At 41.6% G+C, this 27,208-nt stretch overlaps 1 protein-coding gene across 1 annotated transcript in view; it reads right to left on the bottom strand.

Annotated features, from left to right (window-relative positions):
- MYO3B (myosin IIIB) overlaps window positions 1-27,208 on the bottom strand; it is a 389,700-nt gene that overhangs the window by 96,137 nt on the left and 266,355 nt on the right. Inside the window, exons 28-30 of the mRNA XM_054562662.1 lie at window positions 26,145-26,246; window positions 21,462-21,564; window positions 313-373 (exon numbers count right to left, since the gene is read on the bottom strand). Coding sequence (XP_054418637.1) covers window positions 313-373; window positions 21,462-21,564; window positions 26,145-26,246 — 266 coding nt within the window. The remainder of the gene's footprint in view (window positions 1-312; window positions 374-21,461; window positions 21,565-26,144; window positions 26,247-27,208) is intronic.

The raw sequence follows: 27,208 nt of genomic DNA, 5'->3' as shown, positions 1-27,208 counted from the left end.
TCCTTGCTCAGAAAGAGGCTCTAACATCTGTAGAGAGTGGAGTGCACAGACAAATCACCTCAGGGAGCAGCTAGCATTTATTCTTAGCAGCAAATTTCCAGGCTTTTGATTCTCTCTTCGCTGTACCTCCCTGTCTCTCTGCTGAACCAAGTTCTTCAGCAAGCTGGGCTTTTGTCTCAAAGACTTCAAAACATCACTATCAGGTTTATGTTTGCAAGGCTGGACCAAGCAGCCACAGACTACATGCCAACAGACTTGGATGAGTCTGAAATAAAGATTCATAATTACTTCAAAATCATGTAATCCAGCTACCTTGTTTGGATATCCTGCGAAGACATCATACCCTTTTGGAGAACTCTGGGCTTGTGAATGCCTAAAAACAAAAATAAAAATAATCATAAGGTTTAAAAGGCTTGCAAATGATAATTAAAAACCTTAAAGAGAGTTGTTTAATGACGCTCCCATTGTTTCCCATTCTGTCCTTGGTTGAAAAGACACTGTGCCACTCCTACATCCACAGTCATCCTGAGGTCTAAGACCCAAGAAACGGCCCTTTTTAAAGTCATGTGATCCAATCTGCTTTACTACTGGGCGTTTACAAACTTTATCAAGAAGCCAACCAAGTTGATGCTAAGGATGCGCTACCCACCCAACTCATTAATCAGTTAGTTGTTAAATAATTCAAAATAGATTCTGTAGTCAAATACGTTTGGGAAATGCTGAGTTGAGTAGACCTTAAGAGGTTTCCTTAATGCGGGCATGATCTTTTACAATCACAATACACATTTATGGATTTCCAAAGCAGGGTTTCCTCAACTAATTTGACCAAGAAACTTGAAAAGCACTAACCTATTAACATCTATTAAAATGACTGTTACATGGAGCAAAGTTTGGAAAAATCAATTGTGCTGCATCCCCAATTTCTTGTAACTGGAACACATTGTACCAAGTGTGATAATCATAACCCACTGTTGAAGTGGAAGGCAGCTTTTACAGCTCCTTTCAGAGGAACGCAACAGAGCGGAGGGCTGACTAGAGGCAGGAAAAGCCAGGCTCTGACCCTGGCCTTGAGGTGTCTGACTTCTCTCTCTCTCTCTCTCTCTCTCTTTCACACACACACACACACACACACACACACACACACACTCTCTCTCTCTCTCTCTCTCTCTCTCTCTCTTTCTCTCTCTCTCCCCAAAATGTGACTGGGTAAATTTCTACTGTATTCTGGATTCTAGTTTTCATCATCTATATAGAATGAGGGGATTGAGACAAATTATTCCTTAGGTCTCTTTTACTTCTACTCTAAATAATCTCAGTGTTTATTTATATTGACAAATTCATTTACTGAGAACAGTTTATGGATCTTACCTTCAAGATGCATCTATTTATAGTAGATTATAGCAATAAACCCATTTTTAAAATATTACATCAATACCTGGGGAGAGGGGACTATAATGGTACGCTTAATTTGTGTGTATATTTGTTTATCCCATGTCTCCCACTATGGAATGTAAGCTCCATGAAGGCAGGGACTAGATCTGCTTTATTTTATACTCTATGTCACACCTAATCTAGTGCCTGGTAATTGGAAGTGTCTCAATAACGTGAGAAAAGTTGAATGAATACAAGAATGGCAAGTGGACCCCCAAAATATGGACCATGAAGATCAGTTAGTATGCCCTTAACATTAAAATTAAAGTAATTAACATTTATATAGCACTTCATATATAAACATGCTTTTATATATCCGATGAGATTTTTGCAACCATTTGAGCTAAGTGCTTTAATTGTCCCTAGTATTCTAGGACAATAGGAAAAGAAACTGAAGTTCAGAGAGGATATGAGATTTTTCCAGGAATCAAGGTGAATATGCAGTACAGCAAAGATGCTGACCCCCCGTTTTTCTGACTCTAAATCCTCTGCTCTTCCTCTGAACCACTACGCCTTCAATGTCCTTTGGTCTCTGTGCCTCAGCCCACAGTGCTCATTCTTGCCAGGTGAGGTAAGCCCCACTGGTTGCGGGACAGCTAGAGTGTGGGTGGGCTCTGATACCCTCTAGGGGGCCTGGTGAGATTGGGAGAAACTCTAAGAAAGAGAGAGTTTACCTGTTGAATTACTATGGAGACTCCAATTTCTGCCTTTCCCACCCCAACAGATAAATGAACTTCTTAGGCACTCCTCTAGCTTGCATGGCTTTTCAGGATCCAAAGGCCAGTGGCAGACGCCTTCCAACTCTCTGCTGGGAGTCAGCTCATCAGTTTGACTCCCTCCTCATTCAAGCCTTTGGAAAAATCTAAAGCAGCTCAATGTAATAGTTATATGTGTTACTTGGCTTTAAAAAGGTGGACAAGGGGTGGGTAGTATCCCCAGGCAAAAAGATGAGAAAATAGTTGGTGAAGCAAAGTTAAGCAGGTTTCTTTCCTGAGAGGCTTTCCAGAACTTTTAACTTAATAATACACACAATGGAAATTCAGAAGAGGCATTTCCCAGATGTTATTTCAACAATGGAACGCTCCTCCCATGGAGTAGGTCCGGGGTCCATTGGCTCTTAAAATACGCCTTAGGAAACACTGATCTGGACAGTACTTATGTGAAACATTTTCCAATTTGCTTTAAAAAAGCAGTATAAGCCAATATTCTTCGAAAGTATAACTGCTTGGACTCTGCAGCAGTTTTATCGAGTACGTTGTCATTTGCCTCAGGCACTTGAGATTGGCAGTAAGTGGACAATGCTCTGCAAGGTGTCACAACCAAAATGCAGAAAAGCACAATAACAAGCAGCCACTGCATACATGGAACCAGGCACCCGGCAAAGCCTGTGTACATGGATATCTCATGCAACACTTCCAACAGCTCACTTTACCAGTGAGGGAATTAAAGATCAAGAAGCTAATGACTTCTTCATGTCCTAACTAGTAAATAGTGCAGCATAAGACCTGCTGACATACAAAAGGAGACTCCAAAGGGAAATTATGGATTCAGGCAAGGATTATCAATTGCTGATAAAACCTTTAGACAAATGGTTGGCAGGGAATGGGACATTCATATGGTGCCAAAAATAACACCATACATATTCCTCCCTTCAGGTCACAAGGGGAGCAGGTAACTGCACCTTGGAGAAATCAGAAGGTCACCACGTTAATCCAATGCCAACTTCACCACCACGAATGTCCAGACAACACTGTCTTGTGATGTGAAACAATATAAAGATTGCAACATCACCCAGGATATTTATATTTTTTCTTTAGGTCTAAGTCATTTAACTTGAATCTAATCAAAGCTTTAAATCTAATTTGCTGTTTACCCAAGACACAGGGTATAGAGGGCAACCTAAAACCACAAAGACTCAAACAGACAAACCCTGAGAAGGTGAGCTATTTTACGGGATAACTGGCTTGATCTCTGCAATTGGGAAATTTGGCTATGGACTGGTATTAACTGACATTAAAGGATTATTCATTTTTAAAATGCAATCTTATCTTGAATCTGTAGGAAAAATTTTAAAAAATAACACTGTCCTCAGCCTCCATTAGAAATCACGTGTTAAATGGCAGAAGCAGCGAATTGGGTCATCAATGCGTAGTGAGAAGGAGGGAGTTTCTCTCTATAGGCTTCACTGCATACATCTAGGGCTCTTCTAGCCTCTCAGAAGCCGTGACTGGAGTCTCAAGCAGACTGCCTCCAGGGCCTGGCTGCCTGGCTGCTCTGCTGCCGTCATTTCGTTGAACTGTGGGTTCTAGGGGAGACAGAAACTCTCAGTCACCATAGAGGACCCTTCTGCTGGGCATCTGCCTTGAAAACACCCCAAAATGAAACTCGTCTAATTCCTTCTTCTGAAACCCTGATCCCAGTGCAGCTTGGCGAGAGGCAGATGAAGGCTGAAGCGCTCCTGAGTGCACGGCTGCCTGCTGAGGATGCCCCAGCATCTTGCTTCCTCTGTAGCAAAGATCCGCAAGGCCAGCTGGCTTTGTCATGCTGGGCTGGCGGCACTGGGTGAAGTCACTGTGTTTAGGGGACTGGGTCTTAGCTTTGCAGGCTCCAAATTTCAGTTTGCCAGTTTGTTGAGGGGTGATGATTTTTGGGGTGTTGAGTTGCACTAACTAAACTCAAGAGAATCATATTTGGAAAATAGAATGTCAGTGTGTGATTTTACAGTGAGCAGTATAATCCGGACTATACTTTCCCCCTCACTGATATATGGTTGATATAGTCTGGAGAATGAATTACACATCAGAATTAGAACAAAGGAAGCTGGACTTGTAACTGGCCTTTTTCACTTAAGGGTTAGAATCAATAACTTTTTTCTTGGATGGGAGTAGAGACACTCTGGTTATTTTCTGATTCTCCATTTTCTAAACTTCATTTAAATTTCTGTGTACAATCTTTATTAACTTTGATAAAATTGGCAAGATTATATCTTACCTTCTATCAGTTATAATTTAAAATGTTTTCTAAACAAACCGAGAGACCCATTAGTCGTTCACACTTGAGAACATATTCTAATTTCAAAACAGGTTAAGTTGCAGCTAATTCATTGTGGGTTGATTTTTGTTAGTTTCCTGCTGTCTCTAGATTTGGAAGTAGTTCTCATTGTATACTCATGTCTCACTTGATAGCACTAGGAGAAACGCTCATCAGCATAACCAGGCAGATTTATTCCTGCTTCTTGTATTTTGTACATGGAGATTTTAGTAAGAGGTCAATTTCTTGTTCCCAGGAAGCAGTGGTCCATCCACCCTGTAAAAGATATGCTCAGACCAAGATTTATTTTAACATAGTAGGAGTCCCATGAATCTTGAGGATGGCAAGTTTTGGACAAATCATATGACTTCCCTTATGGAAGTTATTATAGTGAAAGATAATAGAAAACATAAATGTCTTCAGAAATGGTTTCAATAAGTTCAAGTTCTGAAGGTAAATTAAGACATTTAAGGAATGACATCAGAGAAGAGGATACTGCCCTTGTAAAACATCCCTTGCCAACCTCAGTGCTAACAGGATTTCCATATGAACCGGCCACAGGTTGGACCCCAATCGACACCTCAGGTGTTCTTATTTAGTTCTTATCCGGAATGCTAACATTCTAAGGGCTGCAGGTGTAAATGTGGAAAAACACTCAGACTTGAATCTCCCCTCATTTTCACTACGCATCTGTTCTTTCCTGGTGTGCATCAGCTAGGTGTCATTTTATGTTTTTATTGCTTATATTTATTTAAATAGCATTGGAGGCACAGAGAGGATTGTAAGGTAATAAAATGTTTTAAGAAGAACATAAATTACTGTGTTAAGTTCAAAGGCTCCCACAATGCCTAAGTTAATGCATCTTTTATTACAGAAACTGGAAAGCTAGAGTTTCTGCAATGCCTTTTTTGTGTTCTATTTACCGCCCCCCCACCACTACAAATAAGCATTTGCGAAGCACCCACTAAATCTCCTCAGGTTTTTCTTCATACTCTCACGCTTCTGCCTGGAATGCCATCTCCTTTCCTGCTCACGTGACCATTGCATCCTCATCGTTTAGCTCGGGTATCAGCTTCTCTGAAGCGCTTTTCCTGCCCCAGCCCCGCCCTGGCCACCTCTTCCACTCTGGGCAGAGTTGGAAGCTCCCATATGTATTCACATAAACGATTGGGCATAAGTACACTAAAACGTTGGTTCTGGAACTGACTTGTTCGATGCCACAGCCTAACCCATTAAAAGTGTCTAGAAATCCCCTATTGAAGGTGAGCTTTAACAGTTTTTGATCAAGGGAGGGAGAGCAAAGTAGAGCATGTATCGTAAGCCACTTGGCTTTTGAGATATCGGAGCAGTGGCAGACATCTGCTGGCATGCTCATCAGTTTTGCCTGTTCTTCTTTGTTTTTTTAGTTGATGAAAATGCTCCAAATTCCCAAGTGGTCTGAATATTCACCAATCACTAATCTACATTCTTTAAAAGAACTGGTGTCAAAATGTTTCCCTTTTTCCTTTTTTGGTTTAAAAAATACTTTTTCTGATTAAAATGATATATATGCACTGATGTACTCTATATATTACAGATATTCAAAGAGAGGAAAATAAAAATCAGGGATCATCTACATATCCAGATATAATTACTTTTAACACCTTGGTATATATTTTTTCAGATGCTCTTCTATGCACATAATATACATTTAAAAACAATGGCTCTTAATATATTTACTATTTTAACCTACCTTTTTGTAATTATGAGTATCTTTCCATTTATTTGTGTTTAATGTACACATATGCAAGTATGCATGTATGTCATATTTATGGCTGTATAGTATTTCACTAGGCGATTATCATAAGTGGTTTAACTAATATCTTATTTTGGGATATTTAAGGTGTTTTTAGTTTTATTACATTATAAATAATGGATCATGAAATATTCTGAGCATATAGTTATGAGTACTTGTCTGGTTATTTCTCTACAATAAATCTTAATGTAAGGCTCTTAGGTCAAAGGGTGAGTAATTTTTTTTGCTTAAGTCTTTTGAATTACATCATCAAATTATCCTTTAAAAAGCAACAAACAGACAAATAAACACATGTCCACAACATTAAGTAAGGAACCATTTCCCATCATGTTGCCAATACTGGGCAGTATCAGTCTTTTTTATTTTGCTTACCTCCTGGGACAAAAAGGTACCTCGTTATCCTAATTTGCATTTCTTGACTTCTAGAGAGGGAAAACATTATTCTTGGGTTTTAATATGTGATGTGAAGGAAATACAAAGAGTACAGGAGAAGTGAAAACAAACAAGAGTAGTGCAAAATAAGATCACCATTTTTGTAGGGGGGAAAAAAAGAAAACTAAAAGGAATGATTACAGCTTTTCTATTATTTTTTTCTCATTAGGTTTGCATACCCTGTATCAAACCCCTGATAAATATCATTGCTGAATGAGGGGAATATGCATGTTATACTTAAATACTTGTACATGGATTTTGTTTTTGCTTTTGGACACATAATTATTTTAAGTTTTATAATGTGGCCTCAGGACAAATTCATCAAAAGGACTCAAAAAGGCTGATAAATGTTTCATAATGCCACTGCTCTAAGCCAGCACTACTTAGGTTTATGTACTCACACTATTTTCCCAAATCCCACTGAGCCCTTTAAATGCAATATTCGTTTGCCTTGCTGCTTTTCCCTAACAGTGAGCCCATCCAGCCTTAATTTGTCAGTTCTTGCATTCTCACTTTTTTCTACTGCACTACTTTTGTGCAGGCAGCTGTCACTATGTGCAGTCTAGGGGGAGCAGCAGGCTTTCTTTCCTTCTTTCTGCTGGAATGCTTGCTTTATTGGACAAAAGGACACCTAACTGTAAAACCTACTCCCGTTTTTTTGGTGGCAAACAAAGTAGCTGAGAGAAATCCCAGCCTGAGGCCCGGAGATGGATTTAAGGTGCAGTAGTGAGCACCATCACCCGAAGCCACGCATGGCCTGGGCTGAGGGCCACAGCGCAGCCAGACGGCTGAACAACGCTTCACTGCGCCGACGGCTTGACTGGATCACCTTGTTTAATCCTTTCCTCAGCGCCAGCAGCATCGGTCAGACCGGGGTGCCCATTTCACAGCGATAGTGTGAGCTAAGTAACCTGTCCGGGTCACAGCAAGATACAAACCCAGATCTGGTAGACACAGAGCCTGTCCTCTCAGCACCCAGTGTCATTTTGTTACTGGACTCTTCCAGATAGTCATGCAATGGTATTTGGGAGCTTAAGGAATGACACCTGGGGAGACTAATGTTTAGTTCTAGAAAGCTGGCAGGAGGCAGATTAAATTAAACCCAGCTGTATCTGCGGGTACCTCTTGACCCATGACCCTCAGACCTTTTGCTTACCTTGTGTCTATGGACTAATGTGAAGAGTATGCTCACTTGTACCATACTCACGGTTCTAATTTGGTGGCAGGCCTTCTGCGATTCTCTATGATTATAAGAATGATGTATGTTACATGTGCGGTACAAGGCCCTCAGTGGCCTCACAGGCATCATTCACTCTTTCCACAAGTATCTGTTGAGCACCTTCACTTTGTCTCCTACTGTTATTGGGGATATAGCATAGGGATGTTCTTAAGAACCTATACTCTAAATGAGACAGATAATAAAAGTAAGAAATAAATAAATATGAAAACATATTAAATAGAAATAAGTACCAAAGAAGAAAATTAAAGCAGGGAAGGGGTACAGGAAGTTTTGGAGGCAAAGGCTGTTAATTTAGACTGAGTGGCTACAAAAGGTGACATCTGAGTGAAGTCCATAATAAATAAATACAAGTTGATGTCTTTCAGTATGTTTTTAAACAAAAGGTCTTAAAGGGTAAACAACTATATGTTGTGGTATGTAGAAGTCACAGGACTATTGTAAATGGTAAAGGTTTAGCAACATACTTCATGATATACATTCATAATACACAAATACGTATTCATGATCTATTAGTTCCAAAGAATGTGGGCTAGTATTGCCAGATAAAATACAGGATGTTAAGTTAAATTTGAATTCCAGGTACACCATGCATAATTTTTTAGTATACATTTTTTCAAATACTTCTTGGGACATACTTAAACTAAAAAAAAGAAAAAATGTGTTGTTTATATAAAATCCAAATTTTAGTGGATATCTTGCATTTTCATTTGCTAGATCTGGCAGCCTTAACTTGAACAAATCAGCGACCTCAGCTTCTTCATCAGCAAAATAGAAATAAAAATCATAGCCAAGGATTACATTTGTTCTTTCAGTCAGAACAAATAAAAATATGAGATAATAGGATTTCTAAAGGATTAAATTAAGAAAGGTAAACATGCTTAAAATTTTGAAATAAAACATATACTTAGGAAGGTGTTATATTTATTGTTTATAACTTTGTACTTCTAAAAGACAAACCCCTGAATTGGGAAACCTCAGGCTTCAGAGAATGGAGAATAATGACTGATATCTGAAGTATTCCTTCCTGCAGCCTCTCTCTTTTGGATGGGGTCACAAGGTAACTTGTGAGTTGAGTTACTTGTGACTTACAGTGACTTGCAGCATTTTAAAGACTGGATTAGGCCAAGGCATAGATCTGTGGAGGCAAAGGAAACTTCAGGGACCATCTACTACATCTTTTTCATATTGTAAGTAGGGAAACTGAGTCCTGGAGTAGAAAGGGCAATGTGATTTGTCCAAGTGAGGCAGAGGGTAAGAGAAAGGTCTAACACCCAACATTTTTTGCACAATGCTCTTGTCACCCCCAAAAGGGAATATTTAACCCAGTTTTCCTCCTTTACTAATTCTGAAAGCAGTACTCAGTTCGGGGGAAGAGAAGCAAGGAGCCCTAAACTCGGGTGTGTGTGATAAGCATGCACCAAACCGTGAGGCCCAAAGGCAGCTCAGATAGAGGCGTGAGGGTAGGGAGGAACATTTTAGGGAATTTTAAAAAAACAAAGTGAAAAAGTCTAAACAATGTTATGGGTAGTGACTAAGCAATGTCACAGTGGAGAAACTTCAGGACAGACACCACACAGTGCAGTGCTGATGTGGACAGACACTTCGGTGTGGCTGGTCAGGGGTCAGGATCTAAAGAAAAAGTGGCTCATGAACTGCCCTGTCTAAAGGGTGGAAATAGTGCTAACTCATTTTTTAATTTTAACTTTTTATTTTTAATTAATTTCATATTTGTTGAAGAGATGCAAGTATAGTATAGGGAATTCTGTATATTCCGTAGCAGATTCTCCAAATACTAGCAATATATACCTTTACTTTATCTCCTCTCTCTCGTTATATGTATACTGATATCTACAAACACACACAAACATATCATTTTTTTCTGAACTATTTGATTGTCGGTTGTACTTCATATCATACTCCTTTATCCCTAAATACTTCAGTGTGAGTTTCTTAAAAGCAAGGGCATTCTCTTATATGTCTATAATAAAAAAATCAAAATCACAAAATTAATATTAATATAATACTATTTTGCAATGTATGGATTGTATTGAGATTTTTCCAATTGTGCCCATGATGTCTTTACAGCAAAAGAAAATACTGGATCATGCACTGCATTCCGTTGTCAAGTCCCTTTAGTCTTTTTTCAGTGGCAACAGTCCCTTAGTCTCTTTCATGTTTCATTTTGAAGCCTACAGGTCAGTCACTTTGGAAGAGGTCCCTCTATTTGGTTTGTCTGCTGCTTCCTCATGATTAAGTTCAGGTTATGCACATTTGGCAAAAAATCCACAGAAGTGCTATTGTGTTCTTCTCAGTGCACCCCAGCGGGGGCACGTGCTGTCAATTTGTCTGATTACCGGTGGTCCTGACTTTTATCACTCGGGTCAGGTGGTATCTGCCAGGTTTCTCCACTGTCCTTTTATAATTAATGAGTATCTTATGGAGACTGACTCTGAGGCTGTGAAAATAGCTTGTTACAACTTAAACGTTCACATACTAGTTTGAGCATCCATTGATGATTCTTGCCTGAAACAATGATTACTTTGGTAGCTGCCAAATGGTGATTTTCCGTTTTTATTTTTTCTTCTATATTTATTACTTGACGTGCTATTGCAGTGATAAGCTTACTCTGTTTCTCCCTCCTCCCTTCCCTCCCTTTCTCTTTTCTTTTTCTTTCCTTCTTTCACTCTCTCTCTTGCGCTTGCTCTTTCTTTCTAGCAATGTGGTTCATAAATTCTTATTATATTCCATATACTACATTGTTTCATTATCATTTTTTTCTCTGATACTCAATTTGGCTCTGGCTTAATTTTAAAGATTTGGGAATAACAGGCTTCAAAATGAGTACTTCAGAAAAAAAATATATAATACTATGGACTACATAAAGAAAGGTGGATTCCTCAGAAATAACAACAACTCTCCCTATTACTACTATTCATGAGTGCTTTTTATGTGCCAGATGGGATGTCACACACTTTGTATATGTTCACTCATTTAACATTCATGACCTCGTCAGATAGATATCAGGCCATTTCTTCTTCCGTTTAAAGATGAGGGAATGAAGGCTCTGAGAAAATAAGTTCATCAAGATCGTACCCTGAGTAGCAGCAGGCCTAGTGGACTCTAAGACCTTTCCTCTCAACCACCAGGCAACCCTAAAAATAGGTGTGGAATCCCTCAGGAAACCATAAGGTCTTAGAAAGAAGGCTGAACTGTTCCTTAAGGGAGCTGGACATTTTTTCCAGGACCTAAAGAGTCATCTGAACTTTTTTCACTTTTACAAATGGGGCAGTTGGAAACTCTCTACGAGTCTGTCATCACTCTAGGAACTTCCCCAACCTGCTTGGTGGAAACCAGCCAACCCTGCCTGAAACCCAGTGAGGAAAGCACAGAGAGAGAGCTCATTTGTGCCAGTGTCAGCTGACAGAGATCCAGAGAGACGTGCCTTGGCTAAGTTACCCAGGGAAGCATCTCCATGGGTCAAGACAAGTAAAAGCCAAATTCAGGCAAAGAGAAGAAAACGAAGCGAACAGTAGAGCAGAGATTGTTTGAGAAATTCAGTATCTATTTGATTCTACAGATCCTGGGTGACGACAGGGCTGTAACTTTACCCTCCCTGCAGGCTAACAAACGAGATTCTTCTTCCTGCTGCAACACCAGTGCCTCCACCACTGCTTTTAATACCAAAGTTTAGATTCCCTGAGAATGAGTTTAGGTAAAAGAAGTATGTGGCGTGCTAGTGAAACGAAGGCCAACAGCTGCCCTGCCTTAGAGGGAAAAGCACAGTTGGGTCTGAGAATAGCATCTCTACCCTCCTGGAGGAACAAACTAAAAATAAAAGACAACAAGGTGCTTCCTGCTAGCCAGTAAATCCAATAAGCAGAGAAGATGCCTCAACCTGGCACTGGGTAGTTAACAGTCAGCCTGACTCCCTCCACCAGAGAGCGGCCATGTGGTTCTCAGAGCTAACAGCTGCCAAGCAGAACCCCTCAGATTAACCCATAGGTGGTGTTGAACCACTTCCCATTAAGATATTTGCAAAGCAAACAAAAATGATAGCCCCACTCTGTGTGCTGGGAGCCGGCCAGGAGCGCTGACTGTTCTTGTTGACACAAAGAGCTCTCCCGGGAGGGTCTGTGCCAGAGCACGGAAGGCCACCCCTGCCTGCGTCTCCAGACTGTGTTGATCTTAGGCCATTAGAATCCTGGTATCAGGGACTGTTTATTATCTAATTTCCCAATCACAGCAGTCACTAGAGCTCTGTTTCACCAGAGCTCTCTGTTCCTCTCTGTTTCCCGACCTGACCTACACCACTCAGATGAAAAGGAAAACTTCAACCCCTCCCCCTGTTTTGTCTACTTATCAAGGAGACGAGTCTGAGAAGTTACTGAGATGCACATAGAGAGAGTGTGGCAGGACTACTGTCAACAGTTTCCGTGGCCAACACTTGCTCAGGTTCCTTCTTAATTTAAAGTGACTGGGGCCATGCTAACGGGAAATAGGCTGGCACATCTGCGTCCTACAGGTAGGGGCCCACTGCCCTTTAATTCGCAACACACACTTGGAACTGAAACATTAATATTTTTTCCTTCTAACCCAGAGAAGAATATGAAATAAAGTTAACAAGTCTGTGGAAATGTACACAGTTTTTCTTTTTTCAACCTGTGGAATTATACTCCTGGCTTCTTTAAGTGCTCACAATGAAAAGCTTTTATATAGAATTCATTTTTACACAAATATTGTTTTGAACTTGAGCAAGTTTTCCTTTCTTTCAAAATAGCCTCAGTATGCAAATATATTTTGGTCAAAAATTCATTCAGAGTCTGAACATGGCAAAGGTCTTGATGAGGATACAACAAAGTAGATATCAAAGATGTGCTGAATTTTTAGAATGGGCCATACAGGAAGGGAACAAGGGGTGGTGAAGTGGTCAGAAGAATTAGCCAGATTTTGTCATTACTTGAAATTGTCCTTCAGATTAGAAACCAGATGTTTAAGAGAAGTAGGTATTGATTGTGTAAGGGGGGGGAGAGAGAGACAGAGCAAGAGAGGGAGAGAGAGAAGAAGAAGGAGGAGGAGGAGGAGGAGGAGGAGGGGGAGGAGGGTGAGGGGGAGAAGGAGGAGGAGGAGGGGGAGGAGGAGGAGGAGGGGGAGGAGGAGGGGGAGGAAGAAAAGAAGAGGAAAAAAGAAAGGAAGAAGGAAAGAGAGAGAGCTAAGGAGAGATTGAGATTTCTTTTAAAAGTAGAGACTTTTTTTATAAAAAAGAAGAGAGTTACTTGACATTTAAAGAACAAACTTAAAGAGCAACTTTCTAGACTCTTGAATATATCATTGAGGTTTTAGATGATGTTTATCCAAATAAAATTAAGTGTAATTTGACCCAAGTTCTCTGTAAATGTGCAAGTTTTCCAGAGACAACATGAATCCAATCTTGCAGGTCAACTTCAGAGAGCTCATGCCATCATTTGCTGATGCAAATGTGCTGAGGGAGGGATAACCTAAGCACAAAAGTTCATGTCCACAGGTGGGGTCATTACTTCAGCTATGTATAAGATATGTTCGACATAGCAGAAGCTGGTTCTCATACCAAACTATCCAAATTGGTTTCAGAGATGCATCAGGTACAAAATCACTGCCTTGAAGTACGAATCTCAGGTAGGGTGGGGTGGTCAGGGTGCAAAGTCAAACATGTGTTCTCACATCATTTATGATTAAGTTCACTCCATGCTGGTTCAGAGCAACCGACAATTAAATTATTAAGCACAGACAGCTGTATGCCAATAAGTGAGCTTCTAAAAAACAAAACAAAACCCATAATTAAGCATCCTCCCAAACTTGGTGTTTATTTTTTGAGTTAGAAAAGTAGATCCATTACAGAAAAGTGACACAGTGTTAATAGCACCTCCCTTCATTTATTTTGTTAGCACTCTTGGCTTTTTGATAAAGCCAGCTTCCTACTTTACCAAAAATTAACTATGCTCAGGTCAAACTCAAGATAAATAGGAAGCATTTCTTGAGGACAAAGTAATTAAATTTAGCTTTGGACCCAACAAAAATAAAAATTCAAGGAGCACATATACATTCATCACTTCATCAATTACCTTTATTTTATGTTTATTGTGGCCAAAGAGTCTAGATTTGGTGAGTCATATGGAAATGAGTGACAGATACTTTCAGCCCGGGAGTTTATTATCCCATGTAGAATACAGTAATAATAGCTAACATTTTTATGCAATTACTACATGCTAGGTAGTCATCTAAAAATTTCCTATGGTTTATTCTCACAACAGACATACAAGGTAGGTACCATTACTAGAAATATGCTTAACTTGCCCAAGGTCATTGAGTTAATTGGATACAGAACCTTGGCCTAAAAGAGAAGCAATCTGGCTCCAGAGTCTGTAGCTTAAACTGTTTCCTCTTCCTGAACGCTAGGTAGGAATCAAACTCAGATGCTGGTGGGACTGGGCCATAAAGTAAGTGGACCAGTGAGTTGGTATCAATGGAAAACAGTCTCTACTTAGTTCCAGCAGATTGTTATTAACTACTCCAATTTTTCAAGAGCTATCAGAAATCGGATCATAGGAAATCTTTTTATTTTTATGTGTTAGAAACTAATTAAAAATCTCAAAAACATTGTGCAGGCCAAACAAAATATGCCTGCAGACTATATTCTACCCAATGACTGTAGGTGTGCCACTTTTGGCTTATACGGTAAGAGCCAAACATTTTGTGCTGCTTTTAAGGCCTCTCGTATCCTGGCTCCCAACTGCCTCAGTCCCTGCATCACACCACATCCCACCCTCAGGCTTCACCCGACTGGATGCCTCATCCTCCCAGAGTCCGTACCCACCTCCTTACCCCCCGCATATCCTGCCTTGAGCTGTGGCCACTCTATTTCTCCCACCTGGGATGCTCTTCTCCTGGCTCTACTCCGCTTCAAGGCCCTGCAGGAGGTACCATATGGGTGAGACCTTGAAGGATGTGTAAAATATCAACAGGTAAAGGAAGAGCTGGCGAGAGTATTCTATTCAGAAGGAACAGCATGAACAGATACACAGAAATAGGAAAACAAAAGACATGTTGAAAACCACCAAACAGTTCCAGATATTTTTAAAGGGGCCTCTGGTCCTTGGAATCTGGTCCTATAAAGAAAACACTGATTGCTGACATTCTTGACATCCGCAATCCTTCTAAAAGGGTCCTTTGCATAAGGATCACTGATGATTTAAAGTTTGTTGAAATAGTTCAGATAAATATTTATGTACAGCCATAAGCAAATCCACAAGGAAAAATATAACTCAAAACAGATTTTTCCTTGAAGCTCCTTTCAGCTGGTGATAAAGTTTCTGGCTTCAAAAAGGTTTTGAAAATAAATGTGACCAATTAATATTTTTTAAAGTCCAGAAACTCTAAGAAGGCCCTAACAATCAAGTAAGCTCTGAAAGTTGTCATTGGAGGGTGTGCCCATGGAATCCTGGCCATGTTGGCAAGGGTGAGTCTTGGGCCCAAAGTCAACCTCAGATTTATCTTTGAGATACATGCCAGGAATACAAGAAAATAAAATTTGGAGAGTGAGCATTGTTCAAAATATCTGAAGTGTTGGAATCTTCAATGTTTATTTTAGTTTACAGCTCTAGACCTAAATCAGAGGGGTCTTGACGCTTCATGTCAGGTTAGCTTTACAGAAACTTTTTAACTATCAGAATTTTTACTATTACTGCACTACTTCTATTACTACGACCCACAACAGCTCACCAAATGCTTTATTGAGCATTTATTATGTGTTGAGAACTGGGCTAGTTCCTTTGCATAGATTATCTCTAATCCTCACAATCATTTCCTTTTTGCAGGCTAGGATGCTAAAGTTCAGAAAGATAAGGGAACTTGCCAAAGTCTCATAACTTGTAAGTAGTTCATCAAGATTTAAACCCAGGTCTGTCACCAAAGCCCATCTGCTTTCTACCTGAAGGAAATAACACATAGAGTATCTACCACATCATCAGCACCTCATAAAAACAGGCCACCAGCCCTACCAGGGCGCCTTCTTCCCTTTGGCTCTGTGCAGGTCCTCTGTGAATGCTTTAGTGCACTAACTTGGCCACAGAGTAGGAGATTTGCTGGGGGGAGTGGAAGTGGGAGGAAAAATTAGTATGGGAATTAAAGGGTGGGAGAGGATACATCCTCCTGATACTGATATAAAAGAAAAATTTTGTTTAATCTTCTTAGCACTGCCACATATTTCTGCAGTGACCCCCCAGGCAGAGTATTTGTCAAGATATGTGGCAATCTGTACTTCACAGCCCACATGAAAATCTGGCCCACAGTCGGCCCTGATGGGGAGGCTGTTCCTCTGGCTCATCAATTCTGAGGTCAGCCCAATTGGCTCCACGCCCCAGAGCTGCAAGGATGACACACAGGAGAAATATGCATGCGCTCTCCCCTCTCGCGAGGTGCCAGCTCCCCTCAAGCTGCCTCAGTCACGAAGGTCCCCATTGCTCTGAGCCTAAACCCTCATTGAAGTGGCCCACAACGAGGCAGCTTCCCTGTGGGGGGAGGGTCTTACAAGCTGCCGGGTAAAAACATCTGCACCAGCATTATCAATCTCCTGCCTCCGTCATAGGGGCTTCTTTTTACAGGACAACAGGCTAGCTGAGCTAAAGAATGTCATATAAAAGCTTTGCGAGAGCTCTGCCATATGCAGGCCAAATTAAATTAAAGGGCATAATCCTTCCTATTGTACTTATCAGCATTAGAATGGAGGATTACCACCCTGGGAACAAAGCCCCAGTGACATAAAAGAACGTTTCCATTCTGTCATTCACTGTACAGGCTCGCACAGGAAGCCAAGCAGAGAAGCTCCACACCAACCACTGACTTCTTTCAACCTGAGGATGACTTCTCCCTCGCGCCAAGTTAACCCCGCCCTGCCCTGCGCAAATGGGAGCAGCTTCCACAAGGCCAGAGGCTTTCTCCCAAGATCCGGTGCTGGAATTTTCTCCACCAATCACAAGGAGGCAGTTTTACGCCAATCAGATTTACTCTTTAGCTGGTTGTGATTTAAGATTTACTGTAACAAAAGTTAGAGAGAGCATAGAACCAAAAAAGCACTGGGTTAAGCATTTGGAGCCTAGAAGCTAGAAAGACATTAGAATGTACTGGTCAAAAGTTTGGGCTCTGCAGTCAGGGGGCCTGAGTTCAAATACTGACTCTGTCACTTTAAGTAACATTGGCAAGCTACTTGTCATCTCTACATGTCAGAAATTATAAAATGTGGACCTCTCCCGTAGGGTTGTTGTGAGGATTAAGTAGAATAATGCATGTAAGGAGGTTGTTAAAGAATAGTAAATATTATTTGTTGTTCTTGTTGGAGACAGAAGATCTGGATTCAAACCCCTCACCTGAGATTTATTCTTTCTGCAACACTGGGTGGCCCAAGTAACTTGGAGTCAGTAACACCTCCCCAAAGGCTGGTATGAGAATAACGTGAGATAATTGTGGGAAAAAACCTGACATCACAATAAATGTTGGGTGAATCTGAATGACCTCAATATGCCCCTGTCATTGTTGTCTTCAGCAATATTTCTTGTCATGTCTGGGTCTACTTCCTTGTGTACACCCTGCTCTGATTTCGCTTTCCCTTCATTTTTCCCTAGCACCTATATGCTCCTATCACTACCTCTCCAGAAATCTTCTGGTACACTTTATTGGTTGCTTACAAAATCCCTTTACTCTTTGCCTACTTTATCCTGAAGAGACTGAAAATGTCCATGCTCATGTACCCAGACTCCCTTGCAGCTCCCCTGTAGAGCCCCCTCTGAAAATTCTGGCCAATGAGATGTGGGAGGATTAGGCTGGGGACTTCTGGGAAAGGGTTCCTTTCCGACAGAGAGACATTTCTGAGGAGAGTCCCCTCTTCGTTCCTGCTTTGGACATTGCTATGTGAGGAAGTGATACTTAGCCTTGCCTCAGCCACCTTGTGACCACAAGTGAGAGCATCGCTCATGTGCTGAGATAACAGAGCAAAGGAATGAAGAAGACTGTGGCTGATCCAGCACTTGACCTTTTGTCTTCAGACCTCTTATTCTTAGGAATGTTTTAATGTCTGTGGTGAAGGCTCAGTTACTTTCTGCTGTGAGCATCATCATTGGCATGTCCCGGCTCTCATTATGCCTGTCATGAAGTCCTACTCCATGAAGTCCTTCCTTTCAATCCTGGGTTGACCCATGGGGCCTTGAGGTGACCATCAAATACAGAGGGGAAATGGGGCACCAGCCCCTGGGGTGGGGAGGTCCTGACACACTATCTGATGAATTACTCTGGACTTTGTTGTTGTGCCGCTCCCCAAAATTGAGAAGAAAGAACATTTCTCTCATAAAAATTTGAGAACATTTCTCTCATAAAAAATACAAAATAATATTGACTGCAAACGGAAATTGAAAAATTGAAAAAAAAAGTTAAAAAAAATCTGAGTTCTGAAGAGTGGACTTGGAAGTCTGCTTGATAAACTCATTCCATGCACTGGAAACAGGAAGGAGTAAGACCCAGCGCTTGCCCCTGAGAGGCTGACCTGGTAGCACACAGTCAACCATACCACCAGGCAAAACATGAAGATCGCAGAGAGTGACTAACCGAAGAGTGGTCTGAGGACCCGTCTGTGACCTGTTACCACTTGTAGTATCACAAGGAGCTTGTGCCAGATGAAAACCAATTCAACACCAAGTACCTTGTTTATCTAGCTGATGCAAGAGTTGAACAGAAAGGAATGGGCAGAGAGAACAGAGGTGGGTGCACGGGTAGAGCAATGTGAAGCCTGGCTCCAGGGAGCCATAGCCAGAGGGTGCCTACAGGGTCATACAGGTGGTGAGTCTGGAGGACAAACTGGTGCAAGACAGGGAGGAGCTTGATAAAGCAGACTGAGGAGTCTGGACCTTTTTTGGTCTAAAATGGGAAGCCATTAAAGTTCTTTGAAAAGTCAGAATATGCTTTAGGGCAATTGATCAGGTGTCAGAAATGAAAGCTGGTCTGCAAAAGGAGAACAGAGGGAAGGAAGAGATAATGGCAGGCCTGAATCACGGAAGGATGCTAAGAAAATAACTGAGGGTGTTAAGTGAGACGTAGAGATCAAAAATGACTGTCAGGCTTGAAGGCCAGGACACAGAGAAGTGCCTGTGCACTCACAGACGTGGCAAGGACGGGTGAAAGAGGTGCTTTGCTGGGGGCATTTCCCTGAGGCCCTGGGATGTAAACAGGAATATGTGGTCAGTCGGCACTAGACGTTACAATGTGGGGCTCAGAGCAGAGATCTGAGAATCATGCTCACACAGCTAGGGACTGACATGAGAATATGACTGTGGGAGATGTCATCCAGGTGAAAAGAAGAGAGGGGAGAGTCAAGGACTTGGGAACTGCCTGCATTTCAAGGGTGGGGGAAGAGAAAAAAGGAGGCTGGAGACCAAGGACATCTCGGAGGAAGAACCTGAAGACAGCGGTACTGCAGACACTCATAGAAGAGTGCGGTTTAGGGAAAACAGGGCCCACGAACTGAATGGAGCAATTCTGATGAAGATGTGGCTCTCGGGGCTGAGCGCTAAGCTTCCCAAGGACAGTTTTAGGGATGTGGTTTGAGGACACAGGTCAGATTTCAGGATTAAATAAGGGAGGGGTTAGTGAGGCAACTGACCTGCATGCTTGTCTGAGCAAGTCTGATCGTAATAGTAGGAAGAGGTGGCCCTGGCCTGTGTGACTCAGTTGGTTTGGCGTCATCCCACAAAGTGAAAGGCTGCCAGCATAGGCGTGGGTTCCATGTTCGGTCCCCTGGCGTGCATCAATGTTTCTCTCTCATCAATGTTTCTCTCCCTCTCTTCCTCCCTCCCTTCTTCTCTCTCCAAAAAATAAGTAAAATCTTATTTTAAAAAAAGTAAGAAGAGGGAGGGACGGGACCAAGAGCAGGCTTTTGTTAGAATGGGAGAGGTATAAGCCAAAGGAAAAGAGGCAGCAGAGAGAATGATGGGAAAGCCAGGGTGGGCTAAGTGATGGTGGCAGGGCCTGGGGGGTGGAACACGACAGAGGGGTTACCCCATGTGAGGAAGGAGGCCTATTGTCTTTTGAGATGGGAGCAAAGAACAAAAAGACAGCTGAATATAAGGAGAGATTCTAAGATAGAGGGAAGGGAAGTGGAAGTCGCTCACAGAACTGTTCTGATATTCTGAGTAAAGTTAGTCGTCTGCTGAGGTAAGGGGAGTCAGGCTGGGGCTGGAGCCATTTACCGACTGGTTCACTGACTTGCTCAAGGTCAAACAGCTGGAAAAGGTTAGCACCAGGACCAAAACTAAGTCTTCCACCTACCAAGTTCAGTGGTCTTTCTGCTGCAACAGCAATCTAAACCATGGTATCCTAATAGGAGATGTTAGGTCTATAATATTTCTTCAAGTACCTTTAAATGAGCTATTCTGACTATTTAGGAAAGTAGTCTACTGTAACAGTAGCCCAACAATGATTTGAGACCACTAGAGAAGTATTGAGAAACATTTTTTTTTTGGGGGGGGGTCAGGTCATTGATAAGAAAGTCTCAAAACATAAAGAATTATTTTTAAAAATTACAAATCAAGACCACCTCTTTTTTCAAGGGAAAAGATGCAAGGAACTCTCTAATGGCCTGCTTCTTTCTCCAAACCCTGGAGTAAACTTTTATTGAGAGTTTCTACAGCCAACATGGGGGGAAATAAGAGAGGCAAGCTTTATTCTAGTTAGGTGTTGCCTTTGCCATGGTTCACTGCTTCTCGCAGCTGTCTCCTCCTGGTGACATGTGTGATGGGGCCTGGAAACCTATTCTGCAAGAAGGTAGGTTATGAAGGCTTCCCAGAAGGACAGGAAGCTCATGAGTTCCCTGAGTCTCTAGTGCTTGGTGTCACAGCCTGGCCTGGCCTTACTTTAAGTGACCTAAGCCTACAATTAGCCAGGATTATTTTCCTATGCAGACCTGAACAGCTCAGATGTGCTTTGAAAATACCTCACTATGGCCCTTGGCAAGCTCTGCTCTACTCATTTTGAAGTATATTTAACTAAAATCTGTGGGTAGACAGGAAATGATGCTCCTTTTTGGCTTTAGCTTAAACCCAAGGTTTTTCAACCTCAGGATTATTGTCATTTTGGGCTAGCTAATTCTTTGCTGTGGGTGGCTGTCCTCTGTATTGTACGATGTATAGCAGCATCCCTGGTTTTTACCCACTAAGGTTTCATTAGCACAACTCCTCCCCCTAAAGTTGTGACAACCAAAAATGTCTTCAGACATTGCCAGAATCCAGGGGGAGAGGGATAAAGTTGTACCCAGTTGAGAACCACTGCTTTAACCTAATGAGGCCAAATACAAGTTTTACCATGAAGAGAACACAAAAGGAAGCATTGTGTTCAGGTTACCCTGTAGAATAAAGACTTTGACCACATGGTAAGAGCCTCTAACATGGGGAAATCTGATATGAAATACTTCTGGTTCCCCTGAGTTTGAGACTGGGAAGTTTTATAGATAAGACTCACCGAATTTTCTCAGTGACGGAAGGAGAGTTGCTTGAAGTCTCTGCATGGCCATTGTTGGATTCAGCTTGCAGACTGCTTTTATGATCTACAAAGCCCCTCAGAACTGAGAGGAAACAAACAAAAACTTAGAGGCCTCCGCATATGTTCAAAAATAGGCAGTGCTAGATACAGTGCCCACCTATGCTCTCTGCGGCACCTCTCTCCCTGCCCTCGTGCTGCTCTCTGACTTTCTGCAGCCTTTATTTAGGACACATCATCAAAGCCGACCTGTGCTGTGACTGGTGCTAGGTCCCAGCTAGCAAAGTGGATAAAATAACTCGTGCTTATAGGAAAACAAGTTGCCTCTGTCTGGCAATAGTGGACAGAGATCAGAGGCCCCCAGGCAAGGTAGATGGCAAGAGCGGCCGCATGCAGGTCCTGGAACAGCCCTGTGCTAGACTGAGTTAGGAGACCAGCTTCCAGTCCTGGCTGGGCTGGGCAGGGCTGCCTGCTGAGGAGCATGGTAGGTCAAGGAAGGAACTATCACAATGTGGGTATGATTAACTGCAAATTGGGAATAATTCCAGGGGTAATCCATTTCTACATTGTGACTGAGGACAGTTTACTGATGAGTTTCTCAAGAGCAGGAATGACAAATACAATTTCTTCTTCCTGTGACCCTGGCAGCCATGACTAATCCATCATGACCCTCTCCCAGTGAACTCCCCTTCACCTTCAAGTTCCTTTTTAACACACTGCTTCTCATCACTGGCTCTCAAAGTGTGGACCCCTCATCATCCAACTTCTTGAGAACACATCACAGGAAACATCAACATTACCTAGAAACTTGTTAGAAATGCAAATTCGTGGGCCCCACCCCAGACCTAGTGAATTGGAAAGTCCCAGGGTGAGGGCTGGCAATCCATGTTTTTAACAAGCCCGCAAGGGATTGGATCCATGTAGAAGTTTTAGACACATCACTCCACAGCAGTGATTCTTAACCCAATCTGTTCATTAGAATTGTCAAGAGGATTTTAAATATGCCTGAGCCTAGCCTCCAGGAATTACACAACTGACCTGGGGTGGGGTTGGCTTCATTTTAAAAGCTCCCCAAATAATTTTAATGTGTGGCCAGGACTGAGAACCACAGTTGCATGTAGGCATTACCAATCAACTGGGATAGGAAAGAGACTCTGCTCCTATTTGCTCTCTTTATTTTGGACAGTCTAGAAACATTTGAACCAAAATATAACCAATGGAGATAATCTATAAATTTGCCAATTGTGACATACATTTGTGGGAGATACATAAAATATAAAAAGTCGATGTTATAATAATAGAACATATAGCAGGACAAAGATTTAGAGAAAAGAAACATGGGAACCCATTGTTTTTGTGTTATCCATTCTATGAAAAGTAGATTCTGATTCTACATTATTAATTTGGTTTCTTAGACATAAATGTTTCTTGTGTGGAAGAAATGTAATTCTTTGAGCTATTGGTGGTAGATGAGACCCTCTGTATTGTTATCATTGCTATAAAAACCAAAAGGATAAAGAGAAAATATTTCAGTGTAACATTACATTATTATTACACAAACAACATTATCACCAAAGAGGGTAACAATATTAAAAGAAGGGAGAAAAGCCTAAGTCAAGAAAAATAGCCTCAACCTTTTAGAATTTCATTCACTGATTTCCTCCCCTCCCCTCCCTGCCTCCTTCTCCTGATCGATGAACTCCCCCAGTTAGAGGGCCAGGCAGCTTTCTCCCTCCTGGAGATTGTTTGGCCCAAGCTTACTTGAAATACTGTGATAAGCAACATAAAAGGAAGAACTGACATAAAAAGTAAAAAGAGAAGTCCATGTCTGGGACACAAATATCTTTGTTTTCTTATTAAGAAGGAAAACTGACACAAATAATTTTTAACTTTGTTCTCTGGTCCAATTCAGCACCAAGACCTACCACTCATGGATCAAAGCCCAAATGGTACCATCTGTGTGGAAAGCCAGGATTGTTTTTGTGTGCTTTGTAGGCACCTATCTTGAGATCTTCAGTATAAGGAGCAACAGGAGCTTGATAGCAATGCAGAGAGGAAAAGGCACAAGCAAAGCCAGGAAAGACCACCAAACCTGTTAGGTTTGGGACAGTCCTTAGGAAGCTGCCAAGTCCACCGCCAGAAAGAGAGGGGGCACCCACACCTTCACCTGGAGCTTGGCAAATGTCCCTTTTTACTTGGCCCAGGTTTCCAATAAAAATGCATAGAATTTCTGTTCATGTAATTGAAAGAAAAACTTACTCCCTGTTTCTTATTCATTTACACTTCAGTCATCAAAATATTGATTTTAAGAGTTATTTGAAGTATAAAAACCAAACAGAAACTTACAGAATATTCTTAATAAAGCTTAGATGAAATCTGTTCCTCTACCCCCAGCTCTGCTGGAAAAGCAGGGAGCAGGATTTGGGTCCAAGTAAAGAGATAAACTTAAATAAAAAAGAAGTAATCATTACGTTGCACATCTGAAACTTAATATATGTCCATTATACCTCAATTTTTAAAAAGGTTAAAATAAATAAGTAAAAAAATAAGGAAGTTATCAAACTTGTTAAATAGTCTGAATTATGTGCTGGTAACAACTGGAATCACCTGGTTTTTCTCTGACAGATTGTTAGACATGGAGACTGGAGAAATGGAGATATGGAAAAAATCAGAAAAGTCAAATATGGTGACTCATTCTAAGTGAATAGATCAGGTTAGAGGAATTCGACCAGTGACATGGCTGAAAAAATTAAATGATGAACTTAAATAGCAGAAACGTTCACAAAACACCAGACTTGAGGCTTCTCCAGATATAGATCTCTCCTTTCTACAGGGAAGTGTCCCCAGGTGATCTGGTTTAATGAAATAAAGCAATGCTGGGAGGGACGGCTCTGGAGAAGATGAGATGAACCCTTCCCAAGTGAGGCTGCGCTCTACAAGCCATTCGTTTTCCCAGGAAGATTGAACCAATTCTTTACTGGACTATTTTGAAATAGGATAAAAAAGCATTTGACTATCAGGAGATAAAGAAAAAGAAAGAACAATGTAGCACATGTTGCAAACTCACATGTCTTTGGAGCCACCCAGGTAACATAAATGTGTGCAGTGTCAGGTAAAGAGCGTGGGAGTGGTGGGATTTGTGGCAACCAAGAATGTACACCCCATCTAAAAACATTTAGGTTCGGAGTTTTCACAGAACTCCAAATGCCCTCAATTTCAAGAATCACTGCTCCTGCCTGGGTTCCCCCTTCTCTTTTTCTCCCACTTCCTAACCTCCTTGTCCCCTGAGTAAGCTCCAGTTCTGTAGTTCCTTAAAACATAGGCTGGGAGACATTACAAAGGAGCTGAAAGTGCCCAGAAGCCTCATTCCTGGGCCTGCCAGATAAGCTGTTGCTGCAAACTCTACTGTAAAATCCAGCCAGGGCAATTCATCCTCACTTTTCATGAAACGCTAGCATTAGCATTAAAGGTCATATTTAATAAATCATAGCTGCTTCTTCAAGCAGAAGTCCAGAGAACTTCAAATTGCCAAAAGGGGAGATTCCAATTATTGGGTTGGCCAAAAAAGTCTGTTTAGATTTTTCTGTAAAATAAAAGACACATTTTTCATTTTCACCAATAACTTTATTGGTTTGAATATTTTCAGTATGTTGGCTACCTCCTGCGTGGTAGAACATTGATTGTTCTCAGTTAATTTCTTGGTCACTAACATCTTCAACTGGTCTACCCACATGGTTGGGTAGACCAGCAAGAAATCTCTAGCATGAAACTTTACAAACCACTTTTGACACATTTGATTAGTCACAGCACCTTCTCCATACACTGCACAAATCTTTTTTTTTTTTTATATTTCAGTTGCATTTTTACCTTTCTTGAAATAGCAGAGCATATATGCTGAAAATGCTGTAAATTTTCTCCCATCTTCAATATTAAAATAGTCACATAAAAATTTACCAATTTTGATAATTTTTTTAAATGCACGCTGACATGACAGCTGTCACAATGCAATCCAACAAAATTGTTTTGAAGGAAGTTAGAGACAACTAAGCACTACTGAAGCAATCTTACAAATTTTTGGCCAGCCCAGTATTTTTGAAACATTTGAAATTACTGATTTCGTCCAATTCTCTCATTTTACAACAAGGTTAATTGAGGAAGGGCTTAGACCAGATACCCAAGTTTTAATATCTTGACCACAGTCCTCTCTCTCCCATAAATGTTCTCAATGAGTTTAAGGTCTATGTATGTATGTACAATGTCAGGATAGATGCAATAGAAGAGTCTGCCTGAAAAGCTAAACTTTCAGAAATCTCAAGGTAAATCAGATAGAAACATGTCAGATGTGCTCTGAGAGGACAGGTTGGAGGGAGGTAGCCGATAAGGAGAGCCACAACTAGACCAGTTTCCCCAGTGACCAGGTAAGTGGGCAGAGAGAGAATCTTCCGAGGAGCTAGCGTATCTCTGCCTACTCTCTCCCCTTCCGTGAAATCACCTTCTGTGAAATCACCCCCTGCAAGGCAGGCTCTGAATTTAACCAGCTGTTTCCTATAGAAAAAAAGAGTGGCAGACAGAAGGTCCATATCAGATGATCATTTCCAGTACTGGAAGCTTCTCTGGAATGTCCTCAAATACAGGACACCCATCCAAAACTTCTAATGACCTCACCTTTCTGGTCACTGGGCTCGCTGCCATCTTGAGCCTGGGTACTTTCCCTGGAGCCCCTCGTGACAACGAGGTGTGGATCACTGCCATGGCCTGAAGGGCGCCCTGTGGAATGAAATAAAGGAGAAACTTCTCAACGTTACCAATCTCGGTGATACAGCCTGGTTAGGGAAACCCACATTGGTCTTATGGTTTGAGGCCCTAGGACAATGAATCTCAACAGACTTGGTGCTTATTTTTAAGATTTAATGCATTGTGGTGGGAAAGGCCATAATGGTAGGGAACAAGAGAATTAATAACTGTCCTGGCTGGACTCTCTCCTAGCTTGGCGATATTGAATAACTTGGGAACCTCTCTTTCTCATTGATCTCATTAGTCAGATAGGGAGCTAGGCAACAAACAGAGGTCAAGAGTGCACCGTGAGTTTGACAGCTGGATGGCTTTCCCATTGCCTTTTCAGTTGCTACCACCAGTGAAGTAACGGAGGAGCAAGCTCCCCTCTTCCTCTCCACATCTCTGCCTCTCAGGCACGCCTTCCCCTTCCCTTTCCTCTGGCAGCCCTGTTCACAGACCATTGTGGGTTGGCAACCAGTTATGCTGTCACAGAAGACAGGCCACACACTATACTCCGTTGAGGAATATCACAATTGCAGCTTCTCCTCATCTAGTCAGCTTAGTTTACATTGAGAACACCTAAGTATTTCTCTACCAAAACACCTGATGGCTTGAGTGGAAAAATACCGAAGGGTTTACCCGAGCTGTTATATCTCTTCTTCCATTTTCCATGACCCTCACAGTCAAGTGGGTTGAAGATGTTCCAACACCTCAGACTACCTTGGGTATCTATCTAGAGAGGGAAGGTTCTTTGCCATTGGGACTGTTGGCTTTAGAAAAAACCCCACTGGCAGCAGGGCCCCACCTTCCCACAGAGGAGGTTGTCTTCAGGCTCTGCCCTGAGGCAGTCAACTCAAACTCTGTCTCATTTCCTTTCTTCCTGACCTGACAACTAGATCTTGCTCTCCCTTGTCGTGCACCTTCCTTCTACCTCTGACTATTTCTACTTCTAG

The sequence above is a fragment of the Pteronotus mesoamericanus genome, unplaced genomic scaffold (genome assembly GCF_021234165.1).
Source record: "Pteronotus mesoamericanus isolate MK-2021 breed Mesoamerican mustached bat unplaced genomic scaffold, CSHL_Meso_final scaffold_651, whole genome shotgun sequence".
NCBI lineage: Eukaryota > Metazoa > Chordata > Mammalia > Chiroptera > Mormoopidae > Pteronotus > Pteronotus mesoamericanus.
Note: the sequence above shows the minus strand (reverse complement) of the source record. Positions and strands in the feature narration are given on the sequence as shown.